Raw genomic sequence first — 18,351 nt, 5'->3', positions numbered from 1 at the left:
CACAAAGGCCTATGCAGAGGACTCTTAGGCAGTCGCCTTGCCCGTCAGGTTACTGTAAAGGAGGCAGTCTCCCGTAGTGGTGTGATACAGAAGCTCCGGGAAAGTCGTCCAGCACACAGAAACCCCAGAAGGTGTGCTGTAGTTAGAGAGCACGGCAAAGGAACGGCGAACCTGGCACAAATCTTCCCGTGTTGCATAGCCTCCCCCAGTGGTACTGCGGTGCCACGGAAGTGTATCCAACTCTTCATGTGGATAGCCCATGTAGTTCGAAGTGAAGTCCCCTAACGATGTACATCGCTCTAGCAGTCTAAACAACAACGGTCGCGATCTTCACCATCTTTGTCAGCGAAGCGCAAGGCAGCTCTCAGTAAAGGAACCCGACCCTACTGAATCACGCAACAAAATTAGGGGCCTGAATGGCAGACTGTGCCGACACGACCAGAAGACACGCCAGGGTTTCAGTTAGCCAACTATAGCGCCACGAGTGAGGAAGCTCGACCATAACGTCCTGGCGTCTCCGCGTTCGTATACAATCAAGCGGCAGTTCATCCCACTCCCGTCTGTCAACAACGAGAAGACATTACCCGGTCAGTTACAACTCGCACCGAATCATCTGTTGTTGCTATCTATCGCACCAGTACCTGGTGTTACGAACTAACTGCGCATTTCTAGTATATAGCCACACAGAAAACCGAGATCCCTTTCCGAGCGTTGTCAGTTGTCCTCAGTGAATCGCTTGAATGGCGGTCGGATGGCTTGTCGGCGATTTTGTTACCTTACGCTGATGCGAAGGCATGCCTCTTCAATCACAAGAACTCAAGGTTCGCTTTCTGTACCCAACCGCATTCCCGCACCCACGCTGGCACCACTGACGTACGTCTACTTCAGGGGTGTCGACCATCAGACATTTGAACGCCTTAATGCCCACCTAGTGCGCAGTGTGACAGAGGCCCGTCCAAGTGACTCAGGCGCGCGTGTTGAAGCCTCTTCCGGTCTATTTGGAGTGAAAGTGATTGAATTACAGCATTTCTCCGAGCATCGCATGGTCCTCTGCTGCCTCCGTCCCACGTGGAGTAGAATGGAAGTCAGAAGCTTTCTCTTACCGAGTAATGAGAACGTGTTTCTGAGCACAAACTTCTGAACCAGAAACTCTGCCATGACCGTGGCTAAGCCCTCATCTTGCTCGGGAACAATCCTTCGACAGAGCCTGCGTGGTGTACAGGCAGCCTTCTAGCCAGCTCACAACAGGAAGAACAATACTGTTGAAGCTATGCAGTGTTCTGAGGTACCTCAATGAAAACTACTGATCACCTACGTTGCAATGAACTTCTACTGCCGGCCTGCCACTCTGTCGGGGACCTGGACGCATGCAATCACAGCACCTTGGCATGAACGTGCGAACGCGTGAGGTCAGTAGGCAGCTGTTTCATACGGCTGACCCCCACGAAGCCCATGAAAAGACGTAGGCGAGTCTCAACAGTTGTATTCTCTATTTTTCTCCCCATTTGCTGACTGCTGCACCACCGGAAGAAAGCAAGTCGGACCGGGGCAGCTCTTCTTTAACTCGTTGCTTCTATACCGTGAGAGATACCTGACTAGCTGGATAGCAATCTCCCCTTTTACGGTGATCAACCACCCGTGTCAGTTCCTACCAAACCCCACGACTAACAAACCGAGAACCTCCTGTTAGTCAGCTGAGAAGCTTGAACGAGGTAGAGACAAGAAAGAAAAAACTTAGGTCCGTCCAACTAAATCGTGTCCTCGGCACATCAGAGGCAAGTCGGAAGAAAACTTCCCCTTCGTGACACCGTCTCTGTCTATCCACTTCATGCCTCTTGAACACACAAACCATGAAAGAGACGGGGCAAGAAGAGCAGAAATCAGTCTGTATGTACAGATTTGGCCACTGCTATTGGGCTCGATAACAAGAGCGCAGTATCTCTCTTTCTTTCCCCCCCTCTTCCGCCGCCTCACTACGATGACTGCCTGTGACTGACATGCAGGACATCTCCGGTGTATGTACACCAGGACACACGCGTAAGTGACCTGCTGTGAGCGTGCACACCAACAACCAAAATCGAGGGGTGGGCCACTCGCATAGAGAAAGAAAAAAATTACACCCGCACTTCCTTCGCCCAGCTAGAAGGAGGTCGAGTTACACGAATGAATGACTAAAGAGAACACGGTTAGAATGACACTGTCTTTGCATGCATGCGGCGTCCTCTCAAACGAAGCAGCCGGAAAAGTTCATATCAAATGAAAGAAAACTCAATACCCAAAATACCCACCTTGTCTCTATCTATCTCTCTCCGTCTCTGTCGTCCTCACCCGCCTTTCTTCTCATCCAATCAGCAGAGACAAAAACAAAATGTACACACCTGCTTCATGAGTTACATCATACTGAAATACATTCACTTCATATGCAACTGAAGAAACAACTTATATCCATGAATTGGCTGTTTCTTACCTAGTGCTGCTATATTGCTTCGGGAGAGAGAGAAAGGCACCTCTACCTAGCGCATTGTCTCTCTCTCTATCTCTGAAGCATCCAAATAATTCATTATGTACAGGACATGATAGACGTACATACATACACGAAGAGATCTTCCTTCCTTCTTTCCTTCATTCAAATAGGTCACACGACGGGAAGTCCTTTCCAGCTACGGACATGTTGGTGACGGAAGTTGCTCGAGCAACTTTCCTGGCGAAGATGACTCGATACCGAAGAAGAAGACGAAAAAAAACACCTACGTCCTTCTTTTTTCTCCATGCAGCTCTCCAGAGTCCTTGATCTCTCTCAGGTCTTTCTACTTCCTATTTCCTTTGAAATCTTTTCACGGTCTCATCATACATGACAAATCTCTCTACATCCATTTCTCCTGTTATCTCCTTCTCGTGACGCTCTCTTTATCTCCTCGTGACGACCACTACAATTCCTCTTCTTCTTCTCCTCCTCATGAATTCTATCATCTTGATAATTACCTTCTTCTTCTTCTTCAACCTCTCCATCCTCGTCATCATCTATCCCTAGATCACCTTCTCCTTCGAAGAACCAGATCTGCCAGGTCTTTAACTCTCTATAGAGAAGACCTAGAAAGGTTTCTCCTATACATACAGCTGCTATATGCCGAGCCTGACTATTGGGGCCCTGCCTCCATACAAAGCCTTTACGTCCTAGGAGGCCGATCATATGAGATCTCCCCTGAGAATAAGAAGACGACTGAGAGAGCTTCACCCCTCCTCGTAATCCCACCCCTGATGTCTTGCCTAGTGCTTTTCCTCCCCTCCCCGGTGTCGTGGCTACAGTATAGCTTTCTCTGCTCTTGCCTGTGACGCTCTGGCTCTCTGTGGAAGTATCATGATGCATGACATCTGAGATAAGAGAAGCTCGCTGCTGACACCTGTCAAGATGACGAGGAAGTTGTTGTTCTCCTTCTTCTTCTTCTGTCCTTTGAGAAAGAGCCTTCTGATCGACACTTCTGTCACTATGAGGGACGTCTTTCCTACTATTCGCATCTATTGGAGCCGAAGAAGAGGAACATAGTGGATGCGAGGATTGATGAGGCTGTGCATGGCTAGTAGCATGAAGATCATTGTGATGGTCATCATGCCTCTTCTCCATCTTCTCTTTTGTGGGGCTTAAGTTCTTTCCTCCTTCTTCAGTTTGGAGAAAGTCTCTCTCACGACTTCTCCCTCTTAAAGATTGGGCTTCTCCTTTCAACATAGGCGCATGAACGTTGGACAGAGAAGAAGGTAGTGATGATACGGATGGAGGTAGACCTTCACGATTCTCGTCTTCTTCGAGCCTTTTCTTCATGCCTTCTTTCTCTCTTGTGAGAGAAGATGAGAGACAAGCACGACGCTCCTCTCTTACTCGGGTTCCATCCCCCTCCTCATGATCTTCTCCCTTCAAGAATGACTTCCCTCGAGACTCTTGTAATCGATCCCATATAGCCTTCTGCTGTATATACAGCTCATCAGGTGAAGACATTCCTAATGCATCAGCAGATGCCTTTAAAACTTCAATGGATTCATGATCTAAAGAGGGCTCTCTCGTTTCTAGTCTTTCTACGTCAACCCTAGATGACGGTAACTTCTTCTTCTCCTCCTCTTCTCCATTCATCGCATCTTCAACTTGCCCTGCCCTTCCTTCTGACTTTAATTTCTCCTTTTCTTTTGCGTCTTCTCCTCTCACCTGATTGAAGCCTTTGCTCTTCGTGTCCTTTTGACGTCGATAAAGACTTTCTACCCGATTCAACTCCACCATCTGCTGTAGATACAGCTGGTCAACAGACATTCCTAAAGCCGCAGCCGTCGCCTTCAGAGCCTCTGCTGAATCGCGATCAACCATCTCACATACAGCCTCCGCCGCAGCAACTGTCGCAGCGACACGAGCCGCGAAAGTATGGGAGGCCTGAGCCGGAAAGAGAGAAGGATAAGCTTTCTCTTCTCCCTCTCCTCCTATTGTAGAGGCCACGGCTTGAGCCCACGTCATCTTGGATCGAAGAGATGAAGGGCTCGCCCTCTCCTTGTCCTTCTCCTCTTGTGTACATCGACCTTCCCTCAAGTCTTCTTCTTCTTCTTCTTCTCCCTTTCCCCCTGAGATAACGACCGTTCTCGATCCTGTACTACTTGGGCGAGAAGAAGAAGAAGATGACGATGAAGGAGAAGAAGACGAAGCCGTTGCAGAGGTAGTAGAAACATCTGTGTCACCCCCTAAGAAAGCTGCATCTTGAGAGGAGGAGGTTCCTCTTTCTTCATAGGAAGACTTCTCCTTGCCCTGAGATTTCTTGCAGACTTCTCCCTCTCTTTTCATCTTGCTGTTTTGCTGATGAGCAGAACGAAGACGTGAAGGAGAAGAATCCTGCAGTCTCTCTTCAGTCTCATTCCTGGCATGTGAGAACAACATTCTCCTTCCCTTATCTGTCTCATGTCCTTTCATCTCTTCTTCTCTCGGCATTTCTGTCTGATCAGCCTCTCTCGGTGTCTCTAAGTCATCTCTCGAGAGATCACTCTTCTTCTCTTTGTTCTTCTTTCTCTCCCCCTCTTCCTCTCCCTCATGAGACACAACGGCCTTTCTGTTGAGAAGAACACCATGAAAACCTTCCCTATTCCTTGGGGGAGAGAAATGGCCCCCTGCCCCCTTCCTCTCTTCATCTTCTCTCTCATTCTTCTTCTTCTTCCTTCTCTTCTCCTCTTGCTTTCTTCCTGAAAGTTCTTCTCTCTCTTCATGATGGACAAGAGCTCTCGAGGCTTCAAGACGGGGCGGGAGAGAAAGAAGCGGGGGAAAGTGATCGCTATAGTCAGGCGCATCGACGTGTAGACCGCCTAGGCTACTTGAAGGGAATCTTCTTCCTTCAGGAGAACCACGAGGAAGGAGAAAAGAAGAAGAAGAGTCTTTATCTAGAGGTGAGCTGAGAAGCGTATTCGTAGGAGAGCACTCCAAACTTCTCTTCGGTTGGATTTCAGGAGAGGGTGAAGAAGAACAAGAAGAAGGAGAAGGAGAAGACGAGAAAGAAGAAGAAGCCCCTTTGCTGATGAAGCTCTCATGACTCCTGGAGAGGAAGGAGTCTAGGGTCCCTCTGTCTTCTTCATCTGAAAGGAGAGAAGTTTTATCCCTTTCTTCACGAGATGGAGGAGAAGAAGAAGAAGGACCTCGAGTCGCTGCGGCCGCTGCAGGAGTAGGCCAGGAAGAAGAAGAAGACACTCTGCCCTGCGACGAAGAAAGAAGTGCGTCACGACACGACGAAGATAAGAATTCATGACTCCTCTCTTGTTGGAGCTTCTTCTTCTTCTCCTCACCTTCATCTGCTTGTTCTCCCCCCCCCCTTACCATCATCCTCTCGTCGTCCTTTCCTTGTATCTCCTTCTCTGTCTCTTCATCTCCATATCTCTCTAAAGCATCTTTCTCTTCTCTTTCTTGTTCTCCAACTACATCCTCTTCCCTACAAACGTCTCCGTGTCTTCTCTCTTCTCGAGACCTTCCTCTTGAAGAGCCACAGCAGACGTGACCGTCACGACCATCACCATAAGTAGAGGCTAGTAAGGCCTCCTCCTCCTCCTCATCTTCTTCTTCATGATCTTCTTCTTCTGAATCTCCATGGAAGTCGACGAAATCGACGTCAAAAATCCTCGAGAAGACACCTCGGCCTGCACCACCAATGCCATTCCTTCCTCTTTCATGATGAGACTGCTGCCGTCCTTCTTCACCCCCCCCTCTTCCCCCTCCTCCTCCTAGGCTACTATGGTTCTTTTTGCTTAATCTCCAGCATCTTCTCATGATACTCTCTCTCCCTAGTAATCTTCCTGCTGCTGTGGCTGCATGAATTTCCTCTTCTACCCCATGATTTCGATACAAACTAGCTCCTTTATGACCACTACTACTACTACCTCCTCTGCCCCCTCTTCCTTTCCCTAGACTTCTTCTTCTACTACTACTAATACTACTAGTATCCTCTTCTGCTCTACCTTTTCCTTCTCTTTGATGTGGAAGACGGTGTTCCTCTTCTTCTCCTCCCTTTTTCCGCAATAAAGATCGTTTATAGGCACCCCCCCCTGCCGGCCCTCGCACTTTCCCCGCTGCAGCAGCTGCGGCGGCTAGGGCCGCTGTCTCCGCACCTGAGAGAGGCTTCTGGCGATGAAACTCAAGAAGAAAAGGATGAGAATGATCCCGAGAAGAAGAAGAGGAAGAGCAAGAGTTCAGAAGAGGACTTCCTCGCCCTACATCCTCTTCTATCGCCTCGATTCTTCTTCTTGACGTGAAGAGATGAGGAGAGAGGAGATTCTCACAAGATAAAGAGAGAGAGATCTCGTTCTCGCCTCTTCCAAGCATATGACTCTTACGAGAAGAAGAGACACCAGGGCGAGAGGGGAACGAAGAGGAGGGAGAAGCTTCAAGAGATGAAGAACGTGACATATAATGTGTAGATGTAGGCCTTCTTCCTCTTCCTCCTTCGATGAGAGAATAGGGAAGAGCAGGAGAGAGAGATGGGGGAGAGACTGCCGACCACTCTCCGTAATGAGATAAGGATGAGGCTGGCTGATAGATCTTTAAATCAATGCCTAGAAGTTTCTTCTGTCTTAAGACATCCCAAATAATAAGTACCTCCTTCAAATCCACAGACACAAGACGCCGGCAACCATCATATGCTAAGCGATAGATACGGGCCTGATGCCCGTTCAACACACATGCACACTTACAATGAAGAGGTGGAATTAGAGAAGGCAAAGAAGAAGAAGAAAGATGAGATGCTCCCCTGTCTATTCTTCCTCTTCCTCCTACGCTTGAGACTTCTCCCCCTCCTGTTTGCTCTCCAAGAGCTCTCCTACGTATCTGTTCTGCATGCGACCCTCGACTTCGACCTCCGCTTTTCTTCATGGATGTGGATCTTCCTCTCTCATCACCTCCTCCTCTTCTTCTTTCCCCCCCTCCCTCTTGAACACCACCATCTTCGTCAGAGTCTTCCTCTCCTTCACTTTCTTCATCTTCTTCAGGAAAGAGATCTGTCCTATTCTCGATAGAGAAGGACGTTGTATCGAGAGGCAGATCGACTTCGATCAATCGAAGAGCTTGATTTACAGCCACAGCCCATCGACCTCCTCCTAAAGGCACGAGAGCTGTGGGAGAAGATCCCACGAGAACTTGGCTGATCTGGCCTTCGAGGGGTGCAGAAAGAACTGACGATATGTAAGGTAGAGGAAGGGGAAGAAAACCTTCTATAGGGACGGGCCTAATAGAGAGGTAGGCTCGTGAAAGAGAAAGCAAAAGAGACGGAGAAAGGTCACATGAAAGATAACACGAAGATAGAGAAGATTCGGGAGATGAGGATGAAGAAGAAGAAGATGGGAGAAGACGATGGTGAGATAGAAGATTCTGCGAAAGAAAAGAAACAAAAGAGAAAGAAGAAAGAAAGAAGATGATAGGAATGAGGGGGGAACAGCGGCAACTTGGTGACGGATGGAGCTAGGACGTAGTGGAGAGGTAGACGAAGGACCAAACCCCCATCTTCTCTGTATGTGGAGGGGCCGTGTTTCTTGCATCTATGTAGAGACAGAAAAATGAGAAAAGAGAGAGGACGGCAGAAAGAGAAAGGGAGAGAGAAGAAGAGAGAGAGAGAAGGATGTATGAAGATGTCACCCAAGAGATCAGGACGTCTAGAGAGGAAGACAGCAAGGCGAGCCGAAATCTTCTCCTCTGTTTGCAGTAACGATAGGAAGCATACATCTTCCATACCCATACACACCCTCCCTCTCTCTCTACCAACCAAAGAGATACTTCATCTACCTATCAACCTCTAATCTATCTTTAATCTATCTTTATCTAGCTATCTATCTAGCTATCTCTCTCTCTCTCTCTCTTTGGTCTTTTATTTACTGTTGTGTGAAGGGAAGAAGAGAGAGGATGAAGAGCGGAGAAGAAGCTCTTGCTGCGCCCTTGCCGTATTCACACATACACCATAGACGACAGGACAACTCGAGAAAGAAGAAAAGGCGAAGGAGAAGAGCGTGTTCTTCTCTTGTCTCCTCCTTCTTCTTGGTCTTTTCTCTCTTTTCTCGAAATTACCTTAAAGGAGAGAAAGATCACTTTGGAGTCGACTGGCGTAGTGAGGCCTAGAACGCCCCATTGCAGATCAAGCGTCAGAAAATCAAATTGACCTGCTACGGTGTACATACACTGCCATCCACCACCACTTCCTTTTCTCCTAATATAAGACGAATTCGGACAGCAACAACAGCATGAAGAAGAAGAAGAATCGACGGGCGGCCAACCCCATCCTTCGTCATCCTCATCTACATTAGAAGGAGAGCTTTCTTCTCTTTCCCTTGTTCCTCCTTGTTCTTCTGCTTTCTCTTCTTCTTCTCCCCTACTCCCTTGGTCAAATGAATAAGAAGACTCATGTTGCAGAGGACATCTCCAGTCATATCGAAAGATGCGTAGACCTCCGGCCTCTCCTTTACTACTCCCTGCAAAGAGCCAGAGAGCTTCTGCTAAGAGGCCTCCTAAGACAGACGATGAAGATGAAGAGGTATCACAAGATAGATCCTTCCTCGCCTTCTCTGTTGCAAGAGACATTTCTCTTCTCTCATCTTCGTCTTCCTCTCCCTCACTTCGATCTCCTAAAGGATAGAAAGAATCTGAAGTTTGCAATGAAGAGGCCGACGAGCAGCTTAGTCTTGCTTGGGAAGAAGAAGAAGAACATGACTTGACAGAGTTTTGATGGAACATCTCTGGAGAGATCTTCGCAGGGGAGAGAGAAGAAGCAAGATGATCTTTCCATAGATGCCACGCTAGATTCAGATCTCCTTGAAACGACGTCTCTTGGATCATCTCTTTCTTGGCCTTATCTCTTCTTCTTTCATTAGCGAGACCTCCGTCGTGGCAAGAAGGAGATTCCTCGTCTCTCTCTCTCTTCTCCTCTGCACGGAGAGGTCGCGCTTGAGAAGACAACGAAGAGAAACCTTCTCCGTTCCACGTCTCTTCGCTCGGATTCAAGAAAGAGGAAGAAGAAGAAGAGAAAGAAGGAGACCAAGGAGTACCTGGGACAAGATGAAGAAAATCCACACCTCCCCCCCCTGACCGAGAAGAAGAAGAAGAGCTTGCCGATGATATCCTTCCTATCCAACGTAAAGGGGTTCCTTGACTAGCAATCTCTTCCACTTGAGACAATAGAAATCTTCTTCTATTCTTCTTCATTCTTCTTCTCCTGCTTGTCTTTTCGTCAAGGAGTTCCTCCTTCCCCCCTACGAAAGAAACACAATCTTCTCTTCTCTTCCTCTCACTCTTCTCTTGATCATCCTCACACCATGGAGCACAAGAAGAAGAGGGAGAGGAAGAATAAGAAGAGTTGCTTCGACACGTACAGAATCTAACTAGGCAGGAAGGCGGCTCCGTGGCGTAGATGTTCCCTGCTGACGTCCCTGCTACTACAATACCTACATAAGTCAGCAGAGAAGAAGAAGAAGAAAAGGCAGAAGACGAAGAAGAAGAAGATAGAGAAGGAGATTGAAGAAGAAGATGATCTCTATGATTCTTATTCTTCCGAGAAGAAAGGGAAGAAGAGGAAGGAGATGCCATTATACTAGAGCCCCCAGCTCCTCCTGAAGTGAAACTTACACATCGACCTTCTCTCATACAGCAACACCGACAAGCAGAAGGTGAAGGCGTTCTAGTGACGTGTCTCTTCCCTGACTCTTCTTCTCTTTTCCTCGGTACAGAAGGGGATCTCTCTCCTTCGATCCCATCTTTCATAGAGACAGAAGATGGAGATGAAGAAGAAGCGGCTGACTGATTTCCTTGACGTAGGGGACCAGGCCGTTCTTCTTCTTCTTCTTCATCTTTTGAACAGGAGGAAGAAGAGGAGGTGGAACGAGAGTTGCTAAGATGTGAAGAGCGATGGATGGGATTATGATGTATAGAGGTATAGGGGAGATCAGTATTCTTACAGAAGACCTGAGAAGTCGCTATAGAGAGAGTCTCGTTCTCAGGTAAGATACACCCCACAACTGCATGCGGCATCAAGACCCCTTGTGACCCTTTAGAATGAGACGCATGCCTCAAGGAACATAAGGCAACAGGATGGAAGCGATATGAGAACGCAGAAGAAGCAGAAGAGGAAGAAGAAGAGGGATTTGTGCGACATCTCTTTTCTTCACTCAGAAAAGAAACATCTGAAAGGTGGAGCGGAGGAGTGGGAGAAGAAGAAGAGGACGAAGAAGAAGAGGAGGAAGAAGAAGAACTAGAAGTGGAGGTCATTTTAGAATTGTATCCTTGTCTTTCTCCTTCCTCTTTTTCTTCTTTTCCTTTAGGTCTCCTTGAGATGCTTGCATGTTTTCTTCCTTCACATGGGGTATCCAACGAGAGACTTTCTTCTTTCGCCTTCACGTCACCCCATACCTGGTCACCCTTCTCCCCCTCATTCTTCTTCCTCTTCTTGCAGTCTGTTTCTTCTTTTCCTTCTTCTTGCCCCCTACTTTTCTTCTCCTTCTCTCTCTCCTGTCCTTCCGTCATCGTCTCTCCCTCTTGGCTCTCGTGCGCCTCTACAAGACTCGGAGAATGAGAAGAAGAAGAAGAAGAAAGCGGGTGTGAAGATAGACAAGGAGCAGAAGAAGAGGGAGATGATACAGAGATGATAGGTCGACTCTTTGGATCCTCTTTATCATGAAAGAAAGAAGAAGAAGAGGAAGAAGAAGAAGGACCATGCAGATAAGCTTCTTTCTCTTCATCTCTTTCTTGCTGCTCGAGGTCTTCCATGCCTACGATATCCAGGGGATGCAAAGTCATGCAAAGAAAATACTGAGGGAAGACTCGGTTCATAGTCAAGGAGGAGAAAGAGACACTTGGCATTCCTCTTCCTTCTCTTCCTCCCTGGCTTGGCCGTCCTTCTCCTCCAGGGGTTTTTCTCCGGGGCAATCCAGATGAACTGTTCACAGGAGAAGCAGATGAAGATTGTGCCGTACATACACCTGACTCTCTCTCACTTCTCTTCGCTTCACCTGGCTGCTTAACGGGAGAGAGAGAAGAAGTAACTACGACACACTCTTCGTTACCAGGGGGAAGATCCGGCTTTTCTTCTGCTCCTTCTTTCTCTTCTTCTCCTTTCTTCTGCGCGATAGATACACTTGAAGTAGAAGAGACGGGCGCTGTCGTTGTGAAAGCCACAGAAGAAGAAGAAGAGGAAAAAGACGACGACGACGAAGAAGAATGGTGAGTTTTGATAACTGAAGACGAAGGAGGAATTTTCTTTTCATCATGAGAGGTAAGACATGACGAAGATGTTTCAGGTGTATATACACCCCGTGCTGCCTTTTCCCTATGTAACCCGTGTAAAAGAGGAGAAGGAGAAGAAGACGTTTCTACTGCAGCTGTCGTTGATTTAGAGAGAGAGGGCAGACTGGAAGTTGACTGAGAGATTTTCTGGGCCCATAGAAATGGATGAGGTGCACACATAGTCCATGAGACATGCATGCGATATACACTCGATTTCTTATAGCCTCTCTCTCTTTCTCTCTGACGTGATGCTCTCTGGTTCGTCATATCGAGACAAGAAGAAGAAGAAGATGATGATCCATTCTTGCCATGATAAGAATCAGAAACTCCTCTCTCTCCTTTCCCTTCGCCGCCGCGTGCACAACTCTTTTCTTCTTCTTCTTCTCCCTCTTCTTCCTCGTCATCTTCCTTTTGCCCGTTCTTCTCTTCTGGACTCTTACCCTTAGAGAAATCCCGCGAAGTAGAGAACGTTTTCGAAAGACCACCTTCACGTAAACAAGATGAAGACGAGGAAGAGAGAGCTTCTTGTTTGAAGAAACTCCCTTCTCCTCGTGCGCCCGTGGTCCTGCTCGCATATTTCCCACCTAGAAGAGGCACAGGATGAAGAAGATGTAGAGAAGAGGGAAGAGAAAGAAGCTTAAGTTCGGACGAATACTCTTGAGTGAACCGATGAGAAGATCGACCGGAGACACCCCCATATGATGGCGATGAAGAGAAACGGGGCTCTTCTCCTCTGGGGATAGACAAAGGTGTGGTGTATATACACCTCGATCCTACTGTTAGGAGAGGGGGAATAGAGATTTCTTCTCTCATCTCTCTTCTTTCTTTGGAAGCGAAATTTGCATAAGTATAACAAGGAGATGAAGAAAAAGAAGATGAAGAGATTCCCTTACACTGTCCTCCTCTTCCTCTTCTTCCTGGAGTCTGTCTTTCTCTTGCGGTTAAGAAGCCGTGCTTCCTCAACTCTGAGAAATAGTAAGGGGACAGCCATTCTTCTTCCTCTTCACCTTTTCTTTGTCTCTGTTCTCCTTCCAATGAGAGAAACGGAGAAGATGAAGACAAAGAGGAAACATAGTTGTCTGCGTTCATCTTTTTCTCCTTTTCTTCTTCTTTTTCCGCCTCCTCTTCCTCTTTAGGTGTATATACACCGCATGCAGGAGATTTAGAGAATCTCGCCTCTCTTGTCATCCACCTCGCTAAATCTCTATCATCATTCTCAGCATCTTGCAGTTGACTCTGTCGAAGGAGCGACTTTCTTAGGTAGGATGGCAATAGAGAATAAGAAGGATAGAGAGGTGCAATAGAGAAGTTTACAGACGTAGAAGAATAGAGATAAGGAGAAGCCGTAATGATAGAAGCCCTGTCTACCGTCTCTTCTGTGGATAAGATCGAGTTTCTTTCTCTGATGAACCTCTCTGTCTTCCATGCCCGATTCGATCTCCCTAATCTTAAGAAATCTCTCCGACTTACACAGCAAGCTAACGGCTCATGCATAACTTTCTGGTCTCTCCTTTTCCAATTTCTTTCTCCTTTCTTTCTTTTCCTGCCCGTCATCTGATGATTTGGAGATGCAAGAGAGAAAGAAAGATATGACTTATGGAAGAGAGAAAAGAAATCTCTCATTCCTATTAACACATTTCTCCTTGACGAATTCTTCTCTCGCACGACCATCCTTCCTCTTGTTTCTTCTTCTTCTTCTTCTTCTGCACCATGGTTTTCCATCTCCTTTCTCTCTTCTTCTTTTCCTCCTCTATCTCCCTGCATCCCCCCTCCTCCATCTAACCGACTTCTTTCATCTACTAGCCATCGGCTTATATACGGAGACATGTGATAGCTAGGCTCATTCTTGTTGTTAACACCCAGATCTGTCTTGGGTGAGTAGACTGTAGTAAGAGAGAGAGAAGAAGAGAGATGAGGAAGATACACTTTCCGTACAAGAGAGAAAGACCTCCAGCATGAAGATAAAAGAGAAGGAGTAGAAGCAACAGAATAAGTAGAACGGCTTGTCGAAAGCAGAGAAAGAAAAGAAGAGAAATCGAGAAAGGACACGAGACACTCCAGACATTCATGAGGCCCCGTCACAAGAAATCTCACCAACTCCGATGAAGAAGAAGAAGAGAAAGAAGAAGAAGAGGAAGAAGAAGAGATAGGAAGGAGATGATGAGTGGAGACTGACGTAGGCTGTACACGGTTGAGATCATTTTCTTCTTTTTCTTCTTCACGAGCGTTGTCGCCATTACTAGTGCTACTACTACTAGGGCTATTCTCTTTCTCTCTGACTGGCAACGAGGACGCAGAGAGCTCTAGAGTTCTAGAGTTTTGTCTGCTTCTTTCAGAAAGAAAAGCAGAAGAAGAAGAGAATGAAGAGACGACCGCGTGATCCTTATCTTCTTTCTTCTTAGTCTGCTTATTCTCAGGAGGAAGAGGAGTTTCATTTTCTCTTCTTCTTTCTCGTTGAGAGAACTCTTCTTCTTCGTTATCCGCCTTGATGGTCGCCGAGATGACCCTACTACTGTCCGCTTGTCGATCTGGAGGACACTTGAGGTGTATATACACCTCAGATCCCGGATAATGATAATCCCCATGCCCACCGTTCACTTCTCTCTCGACTTGGCTTCTTTCCTTTTCTTCTTCTTTCTCTCTTGTTCTTCTCATCTCCTCCTTCTCCCTCTCCTCTTCCTCGTCTTTTGTTCTTCTTCTCCCCCCATCTTTCTCCTTCTCCTCATCTTCAACACCTACCTCTCCTTCAACGGCTTTCTCATCACCTCCCGCAGCACCGTCACTCTTCTTCTTCTCCTCTTGGTTTTTCTTCTCTTCTTTTCCTCTTCTGTTGAAGAAGACCAAAGAAGAATCTTCTCCATCTCTCAAATCCCCTGTCTTCTCGCCTTCCCTCTGAGAGGAGAAAGAAGAAGAAGAGCACGAACACTCCACGCCTGCATAGATAGCCACATGTCCTTCTTTCTTAGCATAGTCTTGCTTAGATGCCTCTTCATGATTAGGTCGAATCCCTTTGTATATCTTTTCTTTTCCACTCTTCTGCTGAAGTTCCTCACCTTCTCTATCATTCTCAAGAGATTTAGAAGCCTTCTTTCTCTCTTCTTCTCGAGAAGGGTTATCTTCTTCTCTCTCTCTTTCAGGGGGAAGACAAGCGGTAGGACGGCAACTAGATCTCTCGACGCATGAAGCAAGAGGAGCCTCAACAATTACAACAGAAACAGCCTTCTCGTCAGATGCAAGAGAACAGCCAACTGAAGACATCTCGAGAGAAAAGTAGGAGAAAGAAAGAGAGAAAGAGGAAGAGAGAGAGAGAAAGAAAGAAAGAGGAGGAGGAGAAGAGAAGAGAAGAGATGGAGACAAGAGAGAAGAAGTGTTGGAAAGACAGGAAAGAGGTATTGTCTCTTAGGAGAAGGAAGAAGATGATATGAAAGAAGAGCCTCTGGCCCTTTTAAATATCTGAAGAGGAATAACCTTGATATGAAGAAGGATAGATACAATCGAGAGGGTGAGAGAAAGAAAGGCAGAAACGAGAAGAAAGAAGAGAAGATTTAGACGAGGGAATGAGAAGAGAGAAATGGGAGGAAGATTGAGAAACCTGACTTGAGAAAGTCTTCCTAACACGAGAACAAAGACGACGTGGAGAAAGAAGAAGAAGAAGAAAGAAGAGGACGACGGGAGATAAAGAGAGATAGAAAGAAAGAAAGATGGACGAAAGAAAGAGAGAAGAAACGAACCGAAAAAGAAGAAAGAAGAGGAAGACAAAGAACGGCCCTCTGGAGATGGCACACAAGGCTTGAGCGAAAGAAGAAAGAAAGAGAAAGAAAGAAGAAAGAGAAGGAAGATCAAGGTGAATGAGTGGAGTGCGGGTATAGATGCATGGACTGATCTCTTACTAGGTCGTTCTACACTGCGTTTTTCTTCTCTCTCTGAAGACACAAGAAGAGGAGGAAGAGAAAGAAAAAAGACAAGAAGAAGAAGAAGTCGTGTGTGCGTGTGTGTCTCAAAGGAAAAAACCTTCTCTTCTTGGTAAGACCAAAAGGCCAGATTTGAAACGACCGCGAAGGAGGTGTATGTACACCTCGAGATGATACTGATATGAGAGATTGCTTCTTCCCTCCCCCTCTTTTTCTTCCTTCCCTTCAGAAGCATAAGTCATTCACAGCTCTTTCTGCGGTCATCAATTCCTAAGTCGAAGAAGAAGAAGAAGAAAAGAGAAAAAGGAAGACAGAAAAGAAGCCTTGGTAATGATAAGAATGAGAAGAAAATTCACAAGGACAACGAGCCGGGAAAAACTCCTGAAAGGAGGAGAGAAAAGCCCGCAGATTTAAATGAAACAAACAAAGAGAGAATGAATGAAGACTGAAAGAAAGAAGAAAGAAAGAGGTACCATAGAAGAGAGAAAGACGACAAGATCGGAGACAAAAGAGAAAGAAAGGAGAGAAAGAAAGTGTAACGTCTCAATGATCTTAACGAGCTAGCTGGAGAAAAGAAAGCAAGAAAAGAAGAGAGCGGAGAGTTATCCTCTTCACTTTCCGACTGGATACAGAGAGAGAAATGCCTCGCCCTGATAGAGAGAGAGAGGCAAGAAATGGCGACTTCTTACGGCTATTTCAAGAAGATAAGAAAAAGAAGTAGACACGCAAGAAGAAGAAATCGCGAGTGAGAAATAGCCTTTCTCTTGATCGCAAAAAGATCCAGGAAAAAGAGGAGCAAGAGAAAGAAAAAGAAGAATGTGTTACTGATGATTGAGCAAGCCCTCCCTCCTGCTGACGAAAAGAGACAAGAAGACGATTCTGAGATATGAAAGAAATCCAAAGGTGTGTGTGTGCCCCTCGCGCTGTAAGAGAAGAAGAAGAAGAAATTTAAAAAAGACCAACGGGAAGAAGCGAAAGATATAGACATACGTTGATAGAAAGAAAGAGAGAGGAGAGAAAGTCTTTCCTCTTTCTCTTCAAAAAGAACTTTCTTGGAGAAGAAAGAGAAGAACAAAAAAAGAGATCGGCTACTTCTCTTTCTTTTTTTCTTTCTCGTCTCCGTACACTTGAGAGAATCTCTTTCTTCTCTCTTTCACTTCTTTTCTTCTCCTTTCTTTTATTCTCCGCGCGAGAAGGAAAAGAAGGAGAAGGAGAATCAAAGCACGAAAGAAAGAGAAAAAGAAACGGGATGAAAGCGAGAAAGAGAGAGGGAGATCGATTGAAGAAACAAAGACAGAAAGAAAAACGAGGATGGAGAGAAACAGAGATAGGTTAAGAGAGAAGGTAGAAGAAAGAAAGATATGGCTCAGTTAGATTCTCGCTAGATGTTTTCTTTGAGCGTTCTTGATCTTTTCTTGGTATCTTTTTCTCTCTCTCTCTCTCTCTCTCTATCGCTTGCACACCGAGACATTCCTGACGGAAAAAGATTTGACCCCTCTCTAATCGATTGACCCAAGAGGAAAAGCCCTTCAACACCCAGAGAGAGAAGATGGGAGACGATGGATGAACAGAAAGAGATAGAAAGAAAGGAAAGAGAAAGACGGTCTAGCTATCAGCAGAAGAAAGAAAGAGAGAGATCTTTGCAGATAACGACACACTGTAAGGAAGGGTAAAAGAAGAGAGTAGATAAGTAGACGAATAGATAGATTGATAGAAAAGACGAAGAGAACGAAGGAAACACGAGAACGAGAGAGAGGGGGATGAAGATCTTTCTTGGAAGATACCCGGGAAACACCCGTCCAACTTCTTCTTTTCTCTGGTCTTGCATGAAAAGAAAGAAGAAAAAGACACGATGAAGAAAAAAAGGAAGAGAGAAAGAAAGAAAGAAAGATTCTACGAATGAGAAGGAAAGAAGAAAGCCTTGAGAGATTCCCCTTCCTCTCTCTTGGCAAGAAAAGAGAGAAGAAAGAAAGGGGCGAAGAAATAGGATAGAAAGACTGAATGAACGACTCTATCGTCTTCGTCTATCTCTTTTCTCTCTTCTCTCCGACAAGAAGAAGAAAGAAAGGAAAGAAGGAATCGATTTGGGATCTCTGGAATCTTTCTCTCTTCTCTCCTCTTGAGAGAAAGAAAGAAAAGAAGAAAAGGAAGAAAGACACTTCTCAAATGAATCTCTGAATGAGACGGAAGAAGTCGATCATAAGCAGTAAGCAGCAAAGTTTGTGTAGACAGACCTCTTGCTTCTTTTCTACTTTCTCTGCTCGCACTCTTTCCCTCACTGCATTCTCACAGTCACGCACGCACTCGCTCGCTCATCTACATCTCTCTCTCTCTCTGTCTCTCTTTCTCTCCTTTTCCATTCTCATTCCTTCTTCTAAAAATCTCTTTTCTTGGGGGAACGGAAGAAGAGATTCACACCAAGTGACATCTCTACATGCGACTCTTAGCTCACGGAAGAAAAGAAGGGTTCTAGTCTTCGCCCTTTTCTTCTTTCTTCAATTCTCCACGTGTCTTTTCTCCCTTTCTCTTGACTTTCTTCTCTCTCCTTCTCTCATCTATCATCGCGCTTGAAAAGATCGGACAGAACAATTGGGGGGTGGGGTGGGTAGTGGGTGGTACGAGACATGGGATGCGGCTTATATTCGGGAAGCAGAGATGAACGACAGAGAGAGG

At 46.1% G+C, this 18,351-nt stretch overlaps 1 protein-coding gene across 1 annotated transcript; it reads right to left on the bottom strand.

The window, feature by feature from the left end:
* Window positions 1-1,753: 1,753 nt before the first annotated feature.
* On the bottom strand, window positions 1,754-18,151 carry CSUI_003733 (rna polymerase rpb1 c-terminal repeat-containing protein). Its single transcript, XM_068063928.1, has 2 exons — window positions 8,564-18,151; window positions 1,754-7,873 (listed from the first exon to the last, which is right to left on the bottom strand). The coding sequence occupies exons 1-2, from the start codon at window positions 15,023-15,025 to the stop codon at window positions 2,846-2,848; spliced, it is 11,490 nt and encodes a 3,829-aa protein (XP_067924094.1). The 5' UTR covers window positions 15,026-18,151; the 3' UTR covers window positions 1,754-2,845.
* Window positions 18,152-18,351: the final 200 nt, after the last annotated feature.

The sequence above is a fragment of the Cystoisospora suis genome, assembly GCF_002600585.1.
Source record: "Cystoisospora suis strain Wien I chromosome Unknown contig_1686, whole genome shotgun sequence".
Classification (NCBI taxonomy): Eukaryota; Apicomplexa; class Conoidasida; order Eucoccidiorida; family Sarcocystidae; genus Cystoisospora; species Cystoisospora suis.
This window is presented reverse-complemented; position numbering and strand designations above follow the sequence as displayed.

What these genes read in the sequence shown, in the direction of transcription:
- CSUI_003733 (XM_068063928.1), bottom strand. Translation starts at nt 15,025, where the DNA reads ATGTCTTCAGTTGGCTGTTCTCTTGCATCTGACGAGAAGGCTGTTTCT. An exon ending in TGATCTTTCTCTCCTTTAAG is followed by an intron (nt 7,874 to 8,563) that starts GTAATTTCGAGA and finishes TTTCTTTCGCAG; the next exon opens with AATCTTCTATCTCACCATCG.